A 16,928-nucleotide genomic window follows, 5' to 3' on the forward strand; every position below is an offset into this window, starting at 1 on the left:
AGTTATTATAGTTATATTTATATTCGTTTTATAATTTATAACAGGTATTATAGGTATTGTTTTTAGTATATCATACTTTATTATTGTCGTTGAAATAAAAACAAATATAATACGATTTAATAAAGACAACGAAAATATGATGACGGGTATATTATATTATAATCTCTCCCGGATTTATAATAACTAATAACTATAACTTCATTTGTAAATTATAACTGTATTATTATAATTAAATGTTAACAATAATGTGAACTTACAAATTAAAAAAAAAAAGTCAATCTATAAGTTATAGTATATAATAAAAAAAAAAAAAATAACATACATCAATTTACCTATGAGCTATATTTATAGCCTATTTATACCACGATCAAAATACAAATAAAATATTTAAAAAAAAACAATTCGTTGAAAGGAATATATATTTCGATTTAATCTTATAATATTATGAATTTATGAACGTATAAGTTTAAAAAACTTAGTGTCTTTATTTTTGATATGAGGCCATGAGAGTTTTTACTTATTTTATTAAAGTTTGTATAATTCCTTAAAACCCTTAAACAACGATCGTTAATTTTTGTTTTGGTATTTTCTTCACTTTATTACATACTAAGTGTTTTTAAATCGTATAATATAATATATTATTATTTATTATAAATTCTTATAACTTGAAATCTATACAGTTTAAGATACAAGTGGAATTCAGTATTCACAATAACATAGAAGCCATTTTTCGGTCTAACGGTTTTCAGGAAACAGCTGTAATACGATGGACACATCTTTCTACTTTGAAGTGTTCAAAAATTGTGTCACGTGTTGCCATGATTACAGCGCGACTACTATATACAAACAAATACTGTATCCAGACAAAATTAAACGACACTACCTATAATAGTGTGTTATGATCTACCTAGCTGTACTATTACTATCAGTTGTTTTGAATTTTTTTTTGATCATATTATACCTATACAGACTTACATGAATATGGTTATACTATAAATATTTATAGTTTATAACACAAAATAAAATATAATCTATTTGAATTCGTTCATTTAGTGGTTTTTTTTTTTTTCATTAATTTATTAATTATTGTTGTTTTGTTCAATAAGCTGCTGCGCTATTTACACAATGTCTACACCAGAAGACAACAAAAACTCGTTGGAGGAAGATTTAAATTCAGGAGAAAAATCTGACACGATCGAAAAGTTTGACAGAATCTGAGAATTTACAACTAATTATTTTTAATTGTTATTCAATTTCTATACAGTGACTTGCCATTAGAAAAACTTTTGAAATTATCAAAATCATTCAAGACTGGCATTGATGAAAATTTGAATAAATTCAAAGTAACTGCAATTATTAATTATTAAATTATACGTATCATTCATTTCATTCAATCTTGTAAATTTTCTTTTGATTTATTAGGATGAAAAAATGTCCATGGTAAATGAAATGTCTAGTATGAGTTCTACAGTAATACCAAATGAAAAACATATCGAAACAAATGATTTTTCTAAAAAGCAATCACAGAATAAATACAATAAGGTTTGTGAATACTTATTATACTATTATAATGGTAGAAAATAAAAATACAAATGTCTTAATTTTATTAAACTACACATTTAGGAGGATTCCGAAAATTTTTTATTGGAAGAAAACTCTAAAACACTTAGAGTTTTAGAACAAGAATTTAAAAATGTATTAGCTTCCTTTGGTGTGCAACACAATAAAAATGAAATTAAACAAGATCTGCAGGTTAGTAGAAATCATAATAAATTATCATACATTTTTTTTAAAAAACATTTTAGGAAAAAGAAAACAATCATATTATGTGCACACCATCTCGACAAAACAAAATTGGCGAACTACATCCAATGATAAACTTTGATCAAACTAGTGATGAAAAAACGAATTATATTAAGAAGATCCTCGAAGTAGAAAATAAATGCCAATATTGGATGGACAAATATGATGAATTACACGACAAATATTTGCTACTGGAATCCAAACGTATTCGCATCGAAAAAGAAAATTGTAGTAAGAAACTGTGTGGTCGTTTATTACAAATTATACCGTACATTTTTATGAAAATTAAATTTTTTAATAAATAGTCAAATAAAATTAATTAATCAATAATCATAGATGGGTTCAGTAATACACTAATACAGTAAACTAAATCAATGTCAAACATGGAGTACATATATGAATTTAAATAATATTTATTTGATATCCAAATAAAACTAAATATATTAATTATGGATTACTAATTTTATATAAATACCGTGTATCCGTGAAAACAGTGTACACTTTATCACACATTACTATATAAATATTTTTAAATTCTGCAAGCGGGATGTTGAACTAGATTAATGAAACATAAATTCCTATGACATAATTTATAATATAATATTCGTAAATTAAATTGTAAATAAAAATGTATAATATTGTTAAAAAAATGTATAAATGTAGAATTGTATTTTCTGAAAATATACGAGTATGTTTTTATATAAGTTATATAATTTTATAATGTGACTAATAATAAAATAAAATAATAACTCATAAATAATAAATAATATATTACTTTAATAATAAATGTATAATGTATTATATAGTGCTTAAAACGATAAAATATATACAACTATCAAATTTAATACATTTTTTTTTAAATTATACCTAGCTCTTGTCTTACCGATTTTGGGTTTAGAATACTAGTTGATTGATCAAAATTGGTTAAAAAAAAATTGATTAATTCGAAAATTGTATTTACAAAAAATTTTTTTTTTTTTGAAAAAGAATGTTATAAAAATAAAGAAGTTGAGATAATTATACTATATAGAGACTAGAGAGGGTACATCAAATAATTTCAAAATTAGTCATTTTCAAAAGTATTCTAAATCTCGTTGATACATAAATAGGCCATTTTACTTCGACTTTGTTTTTATTTATTATTATGGTAATCATTAATTTGCTTATTTTAGCATTTTATTAATGATTATATTTTAAATTTTTATAATTACTCTCCTCACCAAATAAAAAAAAAAAAAAATCATAAATATGCAGCTGGTAATTATATAGGTATTTTTTTATTTTTTGTAATTTCTTTAAGCCTAAGAATGGATCTATATTTTATATTATTCAATACTTATACATAAAATTTTAGGTTATCAGATGGAAATTTCAAGAATTAAGATGATTGAAAATGAAAATTTGCATCTAAACCAAGCAATAGACAAATCGAATCGAGGTAAAGTTTAACATAACTTTATAGTTTTTAAATAAAATTGTTTTAATAATTTTTTTTTTTAATATTAATTTTTAGTTTTATATTATCATATAATATATTATATGTCATTTATGTTATAAGAAAATAATATTAATTTAATTTCACTAATAAATAAATATGATTTAATTAAGATGTATAATATAAACGTTATTTTAATAATAGCTAGAAAAATATAGAAAAAAATACACCTATCATTATTTTAATAAAAAAATGTTTACGAGTGCCTAGTTCCTATAATAATTTTTATTAATATGTTATGATAAAATAATACTTACTATTATTAGTTCGTAAGGAATTAGAAGTTGCACTAGAATCGTGCCATGAAGTTGTTTATAAATATCAGACAGACGTGGATGTCGCCAGATACAGAGTTAAAGAAGCAATTGAAATGGTAGAAAAAACATATTCAGAAAAAGATAAACTTTTAACGGATTTAAAAAATTCAAATGGTCATTATTATAAATAACATTTAAAACACATGTATCTTATTAAATAAATTACAAATTTCAGAAAAAATTGTCAAATTAGAAAATGAGATTACAAATTTAATACAAGAAGCCGGTACAAAAGTCAACTTAGAAGTGGAAAAGGTGAAAACATGTTACAAAGACAAATTACGTGAGGCTAATGTTGAAATTGAGTTTCTACGTACGGTGTGTATTTTAAATGCCTATTAAATACTTCATTAATAAAAATTGTCTAATTATTAAGAAAATTAAGAAAATCTATACATTAAATAATCTCAATGTTGGAATACATTTTGGATGTGCATACTTTAAATTTATGGTCTGACTTAAATAACTCTATAAATTCCAGGAAAAACAAATTATGTTTAATAAAACCGAACAGATATCTAAAGAGTATGAAATTATAGATAAGAAATATAAATCTATCAGTCAGAAGTGCAAGAATGAACCAGACTCTAAGAAATTGACAATGTTTTCCCAACAAATTAAAGAGTATGAAAACACATTCAGCAATTTAATAGCAGATATTGAAATTCTTAAAGAAACAAATAGGAAACTACAAAAGAGGTCTGTTTAAAAACAAATGCCTAATTAAATAATAACCATACAATTTCAAAATTAATCGATAACAACCGTAATTTTTATTTGAATTTTGCGTGCGATATATTGCTATAATAAAAAATTATTAAACTAATATTGATTAAACATCAATTATTTAAATAAAAAATTGAAATTCGATCGTAAAAACTTAAATATAAACATTTGAATAATAGCAAAAAAACTTACCAGTAAATTATAAGTATGATAAATATTATAGCCAGATGTTTAATTGCATCAATTTACATTTTTCCAAAAATACAATTTATATATAATTATTGACAAAGATAAATGATGACTAATTAGTAATTACTAATTAAGAATCACTATTGGTTTAATAAGTATTAGTATACCGCTTTTTATAAAATGGCAAACTTGATAATGTTTACAGTTACGCGAGAAAAAAAAATAAATATGTAATGGAAATAGCGTTTTTAAAGGATACAACAAAATCACTAGAAAATCATTTAAACAAAGCAATAAATGAAATATCTGAAAATAATGGAATCATTTTGGGAGCATCAGATAGAATAAAAACACTGGAATTGGAAATTAGTAAATTGTAAGGATAATACGTTGAACTGTTAACAAGTACTACAATTAAAAAGTGATAAAAACAGATTTTGTTAAGTCTGTATGGCAAAAAATAACATCAATAAAACAAATTTTAAAAATATACATATATTTAATAATAGTTTTATGTGAGCAATGTTTAAAAAGTGTTATACAATTTTATGATTTAAAAAAAAATTTGAAATCATAATTAAAATGTATTATTAATTATTTTGATTCATGCCAAGTAGCATGATGTAGTCGTATAAATTCGTAGGAAATTTTAATGATTTCCAAGTTTTACATTTAAAATATTAAATAATATAGACCTTTAATAAAATATTCATATTCTAAAATAAAATTAAATATCATATTATATTAGGAAACGACCAGAAGACAATTTTGAACAAAAAGAAACTCAAATTAATGAACTTATTAAACACGTAGAAGCACAAAAACAAGTGATGGAGATGTAAGATAAATTATATTATTCTTTTAATAAACTATTATTGAGTAGTTTAAATACTACTTTTAATAATGATTATTAATTTTTAGATAAAATAATAAACATAGTTAAAATAATTTAGTAGTTATCTAGTACATAATTATCATTTATCAATAGATATCAATAATAATAATAATATAAATACTTCAAACTAAATTTATTTAAATTATAAACAAAATTATAGGTGGAGAAATGAAATGCACAATATGATTGAAGGATTTAAACAAAAAATCAATCAACTAAAATATCACTGCTGTAAACTTTATAAAAAAAATAGAAAACTAAGACGAATAATAAATAATTCAAAATTTAGTTCTAAATATTCGATTATCAAAAAAAAACAAATTCGCAATAGAAGGAGGAATAAAAAGTATGAGAAATATTTAATAATTAGGTACGTTCATTGTCCACTAAAACTGTATATTCTATTCTTTTTTTTTAGATTAAATATTTCATCAATGTCAACGCCATGTAGTTCTCTGTGATGGATAATATGTTATTATGTTGTTATGTTATGTTATTGATATTATGTTATTATAAATAAAATATTAAATTGTTATTTTTTGGGTTTTGAATAATAATTTGCTTTCACAAATGGCATTTTCGTGACAACCATAGGTATCTTCTGTCCTCGGACCTCTGCTTGTATCTCCGTTCCATTTTTGGCAAATTTACTGTCTACATAACCCATAGCTACGAGGTGTGGCTATTAAATAACGAGACTATCTACTTAGCGATAAGGCATGAGTAGATAAGGGTATAATGGTAGTATATTTGTAATTTATGAATATCACTGCATCGCACAATACCCTTTTAGTCAGTTTCCGTTTTGTAGTCTATGTGTAAGCGTCGTTTAAATTGACCTCTTACGTGTTGAATGTCGAAATCATGCCGGACGAAAAAATTGAACAACGTATTAATTTAAAATTTTTAGTGAAACTTGGAAAATCTGCGACCGAAAGTTTTATGTATATATAGTATAGTATATGGAGATAGTGTCCTATCACGACCACGTGTTTTTGAGTGGCACAAACGATTTCGTGAGGGTCGTGAAGAAGTTGAAGACAATCAACGGGTGGGTCGTCCAAACTGAAGGCCATGTTGATCGTATTTTTCGATATTAAGGGTGTAATAATGACAGAATGGGTACCTCAGGGACAAACTGTGAATCAACATTATTACCTTCAAGTATTGACAACACTCAGAGAACGAGTAAGAAGAAAGCGGCCTGAGTTGTGGGAAAATGACTCTTGGATCTTGCATCAAGACAATGCGCCGGCTCACAGTGCCTTATCTGTAAAGCGATTTCTAGCTAAAAATCGAACTCCAGTGCTTCAACACCCCCCATATTCACCAGATCTCGCTCCATGCAACTTTTGGCTTTTTCCAAAACTAAAAAGTGCGTTAAAGGGCACACATTTTGAGTCAGTTGAAGCTGTAAAAACAAAAGCGACAGAGGTGTTAAAGACATTGCAAGAAAAGGATTTCCAACACTGTTTCAACCAATGGAAAATCAGAATGGAGCGATGTGTCAAACATGGAGGGGAGTATATAGAAGGGGAAAAATGTTAAACCATTAAAAAATATAAATAAAAAGTTTTTACAGAGAAAATCTCGTTATTTATTAGCCACACCTCGTATATTCTGGGATAATGTCGGAGACGGGCATCCGCTAGTCACCGAACCGATTTTTTCACCGTCTACTGCATTAAATAAGATAGCTTCGCCCCTGACTGGAGCACCGTGAGCTTTTTGTACGAGACCGACCCTCTTATGTTGTGCGCCGTCGCTCAGTTGTTTCAGACACAGAAGCGCCGGGAAACCGTTGTTCGTCTCTTCTCTTACGGCCTGAAAGGAAATAAATGACAGAAATCTTACGTTGTGAAAACAAAACACACACACATATATAATATATATATATATTATATATTACACCGTGCAGTGCAACATCCCGGACAATGGACGGGGCGGTAATATTGGGAGGAAAAACAATAAACGAGGCGTACAGATATATTATACAAATTATATAGGTATATATATATATTATATACTTATGGTCCACATCAACGCAGCTTCGACCGGCGTCGTTTCAGTGCTTATATCTGATCCGTGCAAACCCATACCGGCTTCCAACCTGCAAACGAAAATTGAATTATCACGTACACGACATTATTACATAATTATACGATCGTGGCACGCCTAACGCAGTGCTGACGAGAACGATAATAATTATATAATATAACAAAATAAAACAGATCGGTCGATTCATAGACCTTATACTAGTATTACTAGGTCTATGGGTCGATTACAGTGCCTCAGAGTGTCCCTGGCGCCCAGTCCGGCCAATTTCACGTCGTCGTGAGCGACGAACGCCTCGACCCGATCGGAGGGCATGGCACGGACACTTCGAAACCATCTTCGCCGGTGTAACCGCACCGGGTAACCCGACAGTCCGGCACGCCGCAGACCGTGGCCGTAATCGAGTCCATGAAGTAAAGCTTCGACAGATCGATGGATTCGCCTACTGCCGACAGCAGCACGGGGTCCTTGTAAGGCCAGTAGTGACTGTTCATCGCTGTCCAAAAACTCCAAGCTCACGTCTTGGCCGCTCGATTTGACAATGGCCTGAAAACCCAACGAGAAGACATGAGATGGCGATTTCCGGCAGTGCTCACAATAGAAAATCTAAAGAAATGTGTTGGTAGAGGCGAGATTACGAAATAAGTGAAAACTAGTGAAAAATAATATTTAAGATTCTGAACTAAGCAATGGATGTATTGATTTCACTACGATGTGTTCTTATTCGTCTGTTGCCTTTTATAGGAATCATGAAAATGCTTCAATACTCATTTTTGAATATGATTTTTGGTAGAAAGTTGGATCTAATTGGTCAATTTTATTAAAAGTCAAAACATTCATGTGCTCAATAAAGTTATCAGGAATAACAAAAAAATACTCACCAATTGTTCGGTTAACATTCGCATGTCCTGTTCTTTGCAACCAGCGTTAGTCACCATGTACAAATAATCCCCATTCGTTTTCGTTATGATCAAATCGTCCAGTATACCACCCGTCTGGTCGTCTATGAACAAGCTCAGCGTACTTTTCCCGCTCCCAGATCTAAACAACAAATTGCATCGATACAAATATAATATTATTATTAGGGGCAAATAATAGAGGGTACAAGTGCGTGCATATGTTTTGTTATTATTAGTATATCCATGAACCTTGACAAAAATTAGTATTAGCCTGTCGGATTTTTTGAAGCTGTAAAGAGGGAGGGAAAATTCCACTCAACAATTGTTATTGTTTTATACAATTTTTTTTTTTTTGTAATTGTTGATTAATAATTGAGTACAGAACAGTTAATAATTAAATAATCTATGAATTATGATAAGATATACCTATAAAGAAACTATCTTAAAATTAGTCTCAACATTTTGAAAATTAAATTTTTTATAGAAAATTATAATTTAAGTGGTAGTCAAATATTTCAAGATTCTACGATTAATATTTGTTGAATAACAAAAATTTTTTCAGAACACTTAATTATTTTAATTTGAATCACCTTTAATGTTGTCAAAATTTAACTTATATCACTCGAAAAAATTTAAGTAGCTTTATACTAAACTTTTTTTTAATTTCCAATGAAAAAAACTAAATAAAAAGTTTTGAGTTAAATTTTCAAGCTTTAGGTATTAAGCAAAGCTTTAGCCCGCGCTGCCATCAAGTTACAGCCATATAGCGTAGCAAATTGGTAGAAGGGGAATGTTCACAACTTTAAATGTATATCAATTTTTATCAACAAATATAATAGTAAAATTGATAGGTACTATTATTAAATAAATGTGTAAGATATGTCAAAGTTCAACAATATTGATAACTACATAAAAAGGAATATTATACACATCTATTTAAATATTTTAGTACACGAATAATAGGTCTTGAGAGTAAACGAGAATATTAATAAGAAATACAATTATGTATCATTATAAAATATGAATACTAATTAATAATTAATTTGAATCTATATTATTAAACTACAAAAAAATCGAAGAATTTAACTATTTAACTTTGTGTACTAAGGATAATAGATTCACGTAGTGGATTTATAAGATATAAGTGGTATGGTAACATAAAAATGTTAGTAGGTAATTAATATTAATCTATCAATATTTATAATTTATAAAAATTATCTGATTATAAAAACCCTAAATCCAATATAACATATATTTTATATTTTTTTTAAACTATTTGTAAGGATTTTTATCCTTAATATAAAAATGTTAATAACTGTAAAACTACTTGCACGAATTTTTAATTAGATATATCAAAATTTTTAAATAAATTATTCTCTAAATCATTTTTAGTAAAAAGGGAGATTTTCATTTAGAAAATAGAAGTTTATATCACTACAGGACACTCCATAAGTAATAAAAAAAATCTTAATAATTAATATAGTCATTAAACATATTTAAAAATTTAAAAAAATCATTATTATGGTATAAACTCGTCATTAAATAAATACAATATTACTTATAAGTTATAATTAATGTGAAATATTCATCAATATAATAGTAAAGTAAAAAAAATATTCATTTTTTATAAAAAAAATAATTTTTATTTTACTAATTTACTAACAAATTATATAAAATACTGCTAACTCAAAAAGCTAAAAAGCTGCTTAAATATTATTTTCAATCATTTTTAAATAAATGAATACAATTTAAGATGAAATTAGTTGATTCCTATAAGTTGGTATAGAGTTGGAACATAATCATCGTACTGGGCCAAAAAAAAATTACCAACCACAGGTACTCCTAAATTGTACTTCAATGCAAATTTATTGATTGAAAATTTCTCACGGTGTTCGACAGATCTATACAAAAAATATAAGGAATATATTATAAGAAATTATTATTCTTAACGGTTAACCATACAGCTACCCATTAAATTGGTGAATTAGTCGGATAGAAAATAATATATATAGACATATCGATATCTAATCATTTATAATTTGTATTGATGTTTAATATTACCTATTGCTTAAACGTGGCTCATCGAATAACAGTTTTGACGGTTGTTGGTATACTAAAAACACGTAACGATTTAGTCCTGCAAAATCCTTAATTGTTATTTTTATCTTTAAATTAAAACAGTTATTACTGTTATTAGTTAGTGATCACTGATTAGTCTATAGTTAAATAATATATATATTAAAATACGGTTTAACGATTTGTACGTCTATTTTTTTTCTCCGTTAAAATTATTACAACCGTCAATCGTCTACGACGAGTCGACGAATAGCGAAGATTGATGATTGCCATAGATGATAGATTTTTATGATAGATCCATCCATATCCATAGATTATATACTGTATTATTATATTGTAATATTATTATTAGCCAGACATTTAAATTTATTCGGGAGTCTGCCGTTCGAGAGACTCAATTGTGTACTTATACAAATTTTATATATACAATATGGCGGGGTAGATTGTATATAAATGTTGTTCAGTACATTGAGATTAGACTCATTCAAAGTTTCTACCATTGGAAAATTTTTCTATTTTACGAATTCCAATTTCTAATTCATAATAATGAGTTGTGATAATCTATAATAATGAGAAAAAATAAATAAATAAGGTTGGCCCTTCAACGCTTCCGTAGAATTTTATATTATGCTTGGAAATTATTCAATTACATTTTTATTTTAATAAATTTAAAAAAATCATCATTCTATTCATCTAGATAATATTTTGCCCAACTGAGTATAAGACAATAAGATAACAATATGTAACATGCCAAGCAGACTAACTATAACTAGTAACTAATCAGTGGCGTTATTTGGGGGAGGGGGGTTCAGATAGGGTAAATGTAAATCTACTTTGTCGCAAGCCACAGCCAACACCGTACGGGATCAGCTATTCTTTTTTTTATATATATAATATTAGATAGTGTATTTGATATTGACAGACGGCAGTTGATATGCAAATTGATAGTAAATAGTAATAATCATCACAATGATTTGTAAGAATTTCGGAATAACCAAAAATAATTAAATAATTATCGAACAATTTACAAATTATATTTATTATTTTTTTTATTAAAAAAAATACAATAGAAAAATGTAATGTCTGTAATATAATGTGCACAAATATGAAAATAGAAAATATAATGGTAATATAGTATCATAGGCGTGCGCAGACTTCAATTTCCGGTCGAGCCTGGAACAATTAATGCCCTAGCTAATACTTGGACAGTGCCCCTAATTTTTTTTTAAACACATTAGTACACATTCTGCGTGGGCGTTGCTAGAACTAAAATCATGGGGGGCAGTGGTATAGTCAATTTTAAATCATTAAAATTCAATTTATAAGGCGTAAGAAATATAATTTAGTTTAAAATGCAAGGGGAGGGCACTTGCCCCCCACCCTCGCTACGCCCATACACATTCTAATTGTAAATTACAAACTGTGTAAATAGAATCAAGTTGAATGTGCACACAATATTAATGTATTAATTTCTAGACATATATTTTTGAAGTTAAACAAAAATTATGTATAAAAAATAGAATGATATATGATTATATTATGTTCTATGAATAAATTAATAAAATTGTTGTAGTGGTACACAAATATTTTAATCTTATTTCATCATTACAATTTACAACAAATAATATTTTCATGATCTTGAACATATTGTTATAATTAATTATTAAATATATACCTACATAAATTTGAAAATGTATTATGCCCCCCCAAAAAAGTTCGCCCCGTGCGCACGCCCATTTATAGTATGAGAGGGGAGGCTATCTAGTGACAGATTTTACAAAACCTTCAAGATGTGTAATAAATATTATTTATATATTTATATCAAAACGTTCCGGGTGGAGCTAAATTTAATATTACATGTAATCTTAATATAATAATATTTTTGTAATCTTACAAAAGCCTTTCATCCGTTTCCAATAATATAAATGAAGTAAATTGTGCTTTTCTCACCAGTTCAAATTTTTACAATGATATTAGGTAGGTAATAGTGGTGTAAATCGCATTTAACGAGTTGTGTCCCGACGAAATTTCTCGTACACGAGTTGAGTCCCGATGATAAAAGTGGGGTACACGAGTTGTGTCCCAATGATAAAAGAGGGATACACAAATTGAGTCCAAAAAGTTTTAAAAAGTTTTACACAAGTTGTGTGCTGAAATATAAATCAAATCGATATTTTTCACAAGAATAAAATATGTTGTTTCGTTAATTGAAATAAATGTTTTTATAAATTTAAATCGAGAAATTTGTTTTTACTATAATAATATGACTTTTTTATACGAACTTTTTCTTATTTCGTGTAAAATATTATAATATATAACATATTTTTAACTTTTTAATAGACAAATTCACAATTTGAATTTATAAATATTGTTGGACACAATTCGTGTAACCCAAAAAAAACTGCGGGACACAATTTAGTATCTGGGACACAACTCGTTTGCAGCCATTTATTGAATAGAATGCTTAGTAAAATCTCGAACAACGGAATGTCTAAAAATAAACACTTTACACTTTATAGTTAAATAAGTTTACAAAAATAAAGGTCCATGTGACAGTCAAATAGTCACATCTCACATGGACCTTTATTTTTTGTAAACTTATTTAACTGTAAAGTGTAAAGTGTTTATTTTTAGACATTCCGTTGTTTAAGATTTTACTAAGTAATCTATTAAATAAATAACGTTTGTATACCTATTGTTACTTCATTACTTGTCACCACAGAGTTGTCCCAGAGCTCGTTGTTCTGTTTATTGATTGTAAACTTAGAAAGTCTATTTTATCAGCAATCGGTCGCGGATTACGTTTGATCTTTATTAAATATAAAGCCTTTTTGGTCGGTACATCCCAAACACGCGAAATGAAATGAACAATAAACATAATGATTAATAATGCAATAAAATAATGTCTATTGCCCAATAAGAAAATAATATTATATCGATTCGCAGTTTCAAATTCAGCGGGCAATTCGTGCTTGAATGCTTTGATAAGAGGGGGAAAATCAGTGTAGGTAGTATGACTACATAGACGTTTTACGCACCTACATTTGGCTGGTGCGCACTGTGAACGACAACATAACCAACAATCTGTCGTATGTTCATACCGTCTCTTCGAGTTTTCCGTCTTTTATCTGAAAACGGGATTCACACTTAGAGTTCCAGTTCGACACGTTTCCCTGTTTCGTGCTCGTTTACTTACTTTTTGTTTTCTCCGACGGCGTTTAACCAAAGGTAAGTCATTATATCTACCCGCGATCGGATTGTTTGCTATTAAGCGTGCCGTCTGGTCTTAATAAATATCTTCACCCCGTCGAGCATGTGTGCTTTGTGACGGCGTGTGACGTGACGTTTAAGTATCGTGAATATTCATAATTTATCTTATGTCCACAATGGTATATGTTCGCAGCTAAATATGGCAGAGACTCGCGGTAATTTCCGCGGTGGATTCGGCAGAGGAGGTTCCCGTGGTAGAGGACGCGGACGTGGTCGTGGCCGTGGTAGAGGCAAGGAAGCCGAAAAGGAATGGGTGCCAGTCACCAAGCTCGGCCGTCTGGTCAAGGATGGCAAAATCTCTTCGTTGGAAGAGATCTATTTGTTTTCGTTGCCGATCAAGGTGAGCTCATTCGTCATCTTAGGCCTTTCCTTTGAGCCTAACATTCTTGGCGGCATGTCGCCCTTCTTGAGCACTTGTCTGTTGGGTGTAACATTTATTAACTGTATGTGTTCATTAGGAATTTGAAATCATTGACTTCTTCATTGGTTCTTCACTCAACGATGAAGTATTGAAAATCATGCCTGTCCAGAAACAAACACGTGCTGGTCAACGTACCAGGTTTAAGGCTTTTGTTGGTATGTATGCTTCTTAATAATGATGGCTTTTTGTTGAGATAATTCCACTATAACAGTTTGAATATATTTGAATCTTTATTATAAACTTTTTATCTGCCTCTTAATAATTGTCATGTACATAACTAAATGTATTCTTTGAATTTTTCTTTCTGTTTAATGCATTTATTTTACTAACTGATAATTAAACATTACATTGTGTTCAATTTAAAGCAACAACTGGATAATGTACAATCAGAGAGTGTCATATTATCTTTTAAACAAGATGATCAATGCTTATATTAATAATACTCATATATTACAGCTATTGGTGACTCCAACGGACACATTGGATTGGGTGTCAAGTGCTCTAAAGAAGTAGCAACAGCCATTCGAGGTGCTATAATTTTAGCCAAATTGTCTGTAGTTCCTGTAAGACGGGGCTACTGGGGAAACAAAATTGGAAAACCACATACAGTCCCCTGCAAAGTATGATATTGATTTATTTCAAAAATGTGGTGAGTTTTTATTTATTTATCAACTTTGTTATTTTTCCATCCAGGTCACAGGAAAGTGTGGATCAGTCGCTGTGCGTTTGATCCCAGCTCCGAGAGGAACTGGAATCGTCAGTGCTCCCGTTCCCAAAAAACTGTTGACAATGGCTGGAATTGAAGATTGTTACACATCTGCCCGTGGTTCCACTGGTACTCTCGGCAATTTCGGTTAGTTAGAAAGATAAAATATTATGTTTTATACTTAAATTGTTACTGAGAGTTATTTTTATTAATTATTTGTTTTATTTTTATAGCCAAGGCTACATATGCTGCTATTGCTAAGACATACGCTTATTTGACACCTGATTTATGGAAAGACGTACCACTCAAGAAGACCCCATATTCCGAGTTCGCTGACCATCTTTCCAAATGTCACAAAGTCGCCCAAAACGTCAGGGGAGAAGTTTAATTTTATGTTAATGACGTGATTTACATTGTTTTGTATCAAATAAAATGATGGAAAACCTATTTACATATAATTTATTTTTAAAAATTATAAACACCTTGGTTCACAATATTCCTAAAAATTGACGAGTTAGTATAATTTTTTTTTCTAGTATTTCTCATTCTATATAATAATTTTATGACCAAAAGATATCGGTTACTATATTATTTGAGCAAATGTTTTCTGCTGCATACTAAAATTTGTTCCCTTAATTATGCTGTATGACTGTATTTATTATTAAACATCCTGAACTCTTGAATACTAATATAATTATTTATTCTGTAATTTTTAAGTTGATTTAAGCACTAATGCATTAAAAACTAATTTTTTTTTTTTATTGACCAATTTAAATTTTTCAAGTTTGCTAGACTTTTTAAACACTAGTATGTTTTTATTCTGTAGTATTATAATAGAATGTTAGATACATGTGTTACCAATATTAATCTTTTTTTTTCAATAAATTGCAATTCATAATATATAGTAGGTGTAGGGTTAATTGTGGGTGGGAGAGAGGCTTCCTCAATAGATACTTTATATTATTAGTGGAATAACTTACGGATTTAAGGGAGGCAAAATGAGGTTTTAGTTATCTAAATTCTCTGTTGGCTGTTTTTCTCTATAAAGACATATTTAATCAATATAATAATATAATTCGTAGGCCTAAAACTCTAAACGGAATTAATATTTGCATGGAAGTAAATGGAAAGGACAATATGTTTCAGTTTTTCCAGTGCAAGAGAGCAATTGCCTGATTGCGCCTAAAAATATTTCATTACATAAACAATAATATTACAGCATATGTTTTTTGCAATGAAATAATGGATAATCTAGGCGTGTCTAGGCCCTAGAAGACTAAACTCTGATTACTGCATTAAAATATAACTACTTCAATATTTCATAGCGGACAATGATTTTATAAGCATTTTAAAATCATAAAACCGTAAGCCAATATTACAGAATGATTGGTTGGTAACAGATTCATTAAATGGTGGACGATTTATTATCTAATCATATATTTTCTATACAATGAATAGCATTTTAAATGATGTAAATAAGATAAGATTGCCATTTGCCATTATTAATTGGTTATCATATTAACTATAATAATTGAATACATTTTAAATTTATTTTTAAAAATTTTGTTGTATATAGATAAAGTCATAAAGCATTATAATTTAATAATTTTCTTAATTTGTGTTTGTAACATATTTGGTGTTTAAAAAAAAGTAAAAGAAAAATGGAGGTAAATTGACGTGGCATTTCCATCATAATTTATAAATAGGGATGAGAAGTTTTAGGACTTGCTTATTTTTGTCTATGCCTTCTATTTATAGCTAGGTGAGTTAAAAATCCGTTTTATAATCTAGCATCTAACGAATTAATTTTTGTGGCTTTTTTTTTGCATATTTGGGTACATTTTTTAAGAATAGCATATTAAAGTTTTTTCGTGCATAAAAAAAAATTTTTTTTTGTTTTTCAATCCGGAGATTGGTTTTTTTTAGCAAATGTTTCCACAATAAATGACTTCTCCATTTTTCTCTATCATTCGCCATATTTTTAAGCTCCCTGTAGGAAGTGACTCCTGCATTATTTGACTAATGTATCTCGTCCTAGGTCTTCCTCTTGATCTTGTACCCTCTATCATACCTTCG

At 28.4% G+C, this 16,928-nt stretch overlaps 2 protein-coding genes and 1 pseudogene across 6 annotated transcripts; 2 read left to right on the plus strand and 1 right to left on the minus strand.

Moving 5' to 3' along the window:
- Positions 1-708: 708 nt before the first annotated feature.
- On the plus strand, positions 709-5,960 carry LOC132922697 (putative leucine-rich repeat-containing protein DDB_G0290503). 5 transcript variants are annotated; one of them, XM_060986344.1, is made up of 13 exons: positions 709-1,202; positions 1,265-1,343; positions 1,423-1,542; positions 1,624-1,752; positions 1,806-2,034; positions 3,158-3,241; positions 3,580-3,729; positions 3,791-3,933; positions 4,097-4,314; positions 4,736-4,906; positions 5,279-5,368; positions 5,586-5,771; positions 5,844-5,960. In XM_060986344.1, exons 1-13 carry the CDS (start codon positions 1,126-1,128, stop codon positions 5,884-5,886), a joined length of 1,719 nt encoding a protein of 572 aa, XP_060842327.1. In that variant the 5' UTR covers positions 709-1,125; the 3' UTR covers positions 5,887-5,960. The 5 variants fall into 5 exon arrangements, with proteins under 5 accessions (XP_060842327.1, XP_060842328.1, XP_060842330.1 ...); XM_060986343.1 differs by having other exon boundaries at positions 710-1,202; positions 3,565-3,729; XM_060986345.1 differs by lacking the exon at positions 5,279-5,368 and having other exon boundaries at positions 3,565-3,729.
- LOC132923180 (aminomethyltransferase, mitochondrial-like) lies at positions 5,871-9,829 on the minus strand (annotated as a pseudogene).
- Positions 9,830-13,520: 3,691 nt separating this feature from the next.
- On the plus strand, positions 13,521-15,299 carry LOC132921416 (small ribosomal subunit protein uS5). Its single transcript, XM_060984437.1, has 6 exons — positions 13,521-13,683; positions 13,859-14,065; positions 14,184-14,301; positions 14,603-14,766; positions 14,840-14,999; positions 15,086-15,299. The coding sequence occupies exons 2-6, from the start codon at positions 13,865-13,867 to the stop codon at positions 15,238-15,240; spliced, it is 798 nt and encodes a 265-aa protein (XP_060840420.1). The 5' UTR covers positions 13,521-13,683; positions 13,859-13,864; the 3' UTR covers positions 15,241-15,299.
- Positions 15,300-16,928: the final 1,629 nt, after the last annotated feature.

The sequence above is a fragment of the Rhopalosiphum padi genome, chromosome 2, assembly GCF_020882245.1.
Source record: "Rhopalosiphum padi isolate XX-2018 chromosome 2, ASM2088224v1, whole genome shotgun sequence".
NCBI classification, from domain to species: Eukaryota; Metazoa; Arthropoda; class Insecta; order Hemiptera; family Aphididae; genus Rhopalosiphum; species Rhopalosiphum padi.

What these genes read in the sequence shown, in the direction of transcription:
- LOC132922697 (XM_060986343.1), top strand. Translation starts at nt 1,126, where the DNA reads ATGTCTACACCAGAAGACAACAAAAACTCGTTGGAGGAAGATTTAAAT. An exon ending in CATCGAAAAAGAAAATTGTA is followed by an intron (nt 2,035 to 3,157) that starts GTAAGAAACTGT and finishes ATAAAATTTTAG; the next exon opens with GTTATCAGATGGAAATTTCA. An exon ending in GGATTTAAAAAATTCAAATG is followed by an intron (nt 3,730 to 3,790) that starts GTCATTATTATA and finishes TACAAATTTCAG; the next exon opens with AAAAAATTGTCAAATTAGAA.
- LOC132921416 (XM_060984437.1), top strand. Translation starts at nt 13,865, where the DNA reads ATGGCAGAGACTCGCGGTAATTTCCGCGGTGGATTCGGCAGAGGAGGT. An exon ending in TGTTTTCGTTGCCGATCAAG is followed by an intron (nt 14,066 to 14,183) that starts GTGAGCTCATTC and finishes TGTGTTCATTAG; the next exon opens with GAATTTGAAATCATTGACTT. An exon ending in TGGTACTCTCGGCAATTTCG is followed by an intron (nt 15,000 to 15,085) that starts GTTAGTTAGAAA and finishes TTATTTTTATAG; the next exon opens with CCAAGGCTACATATGCTGCT.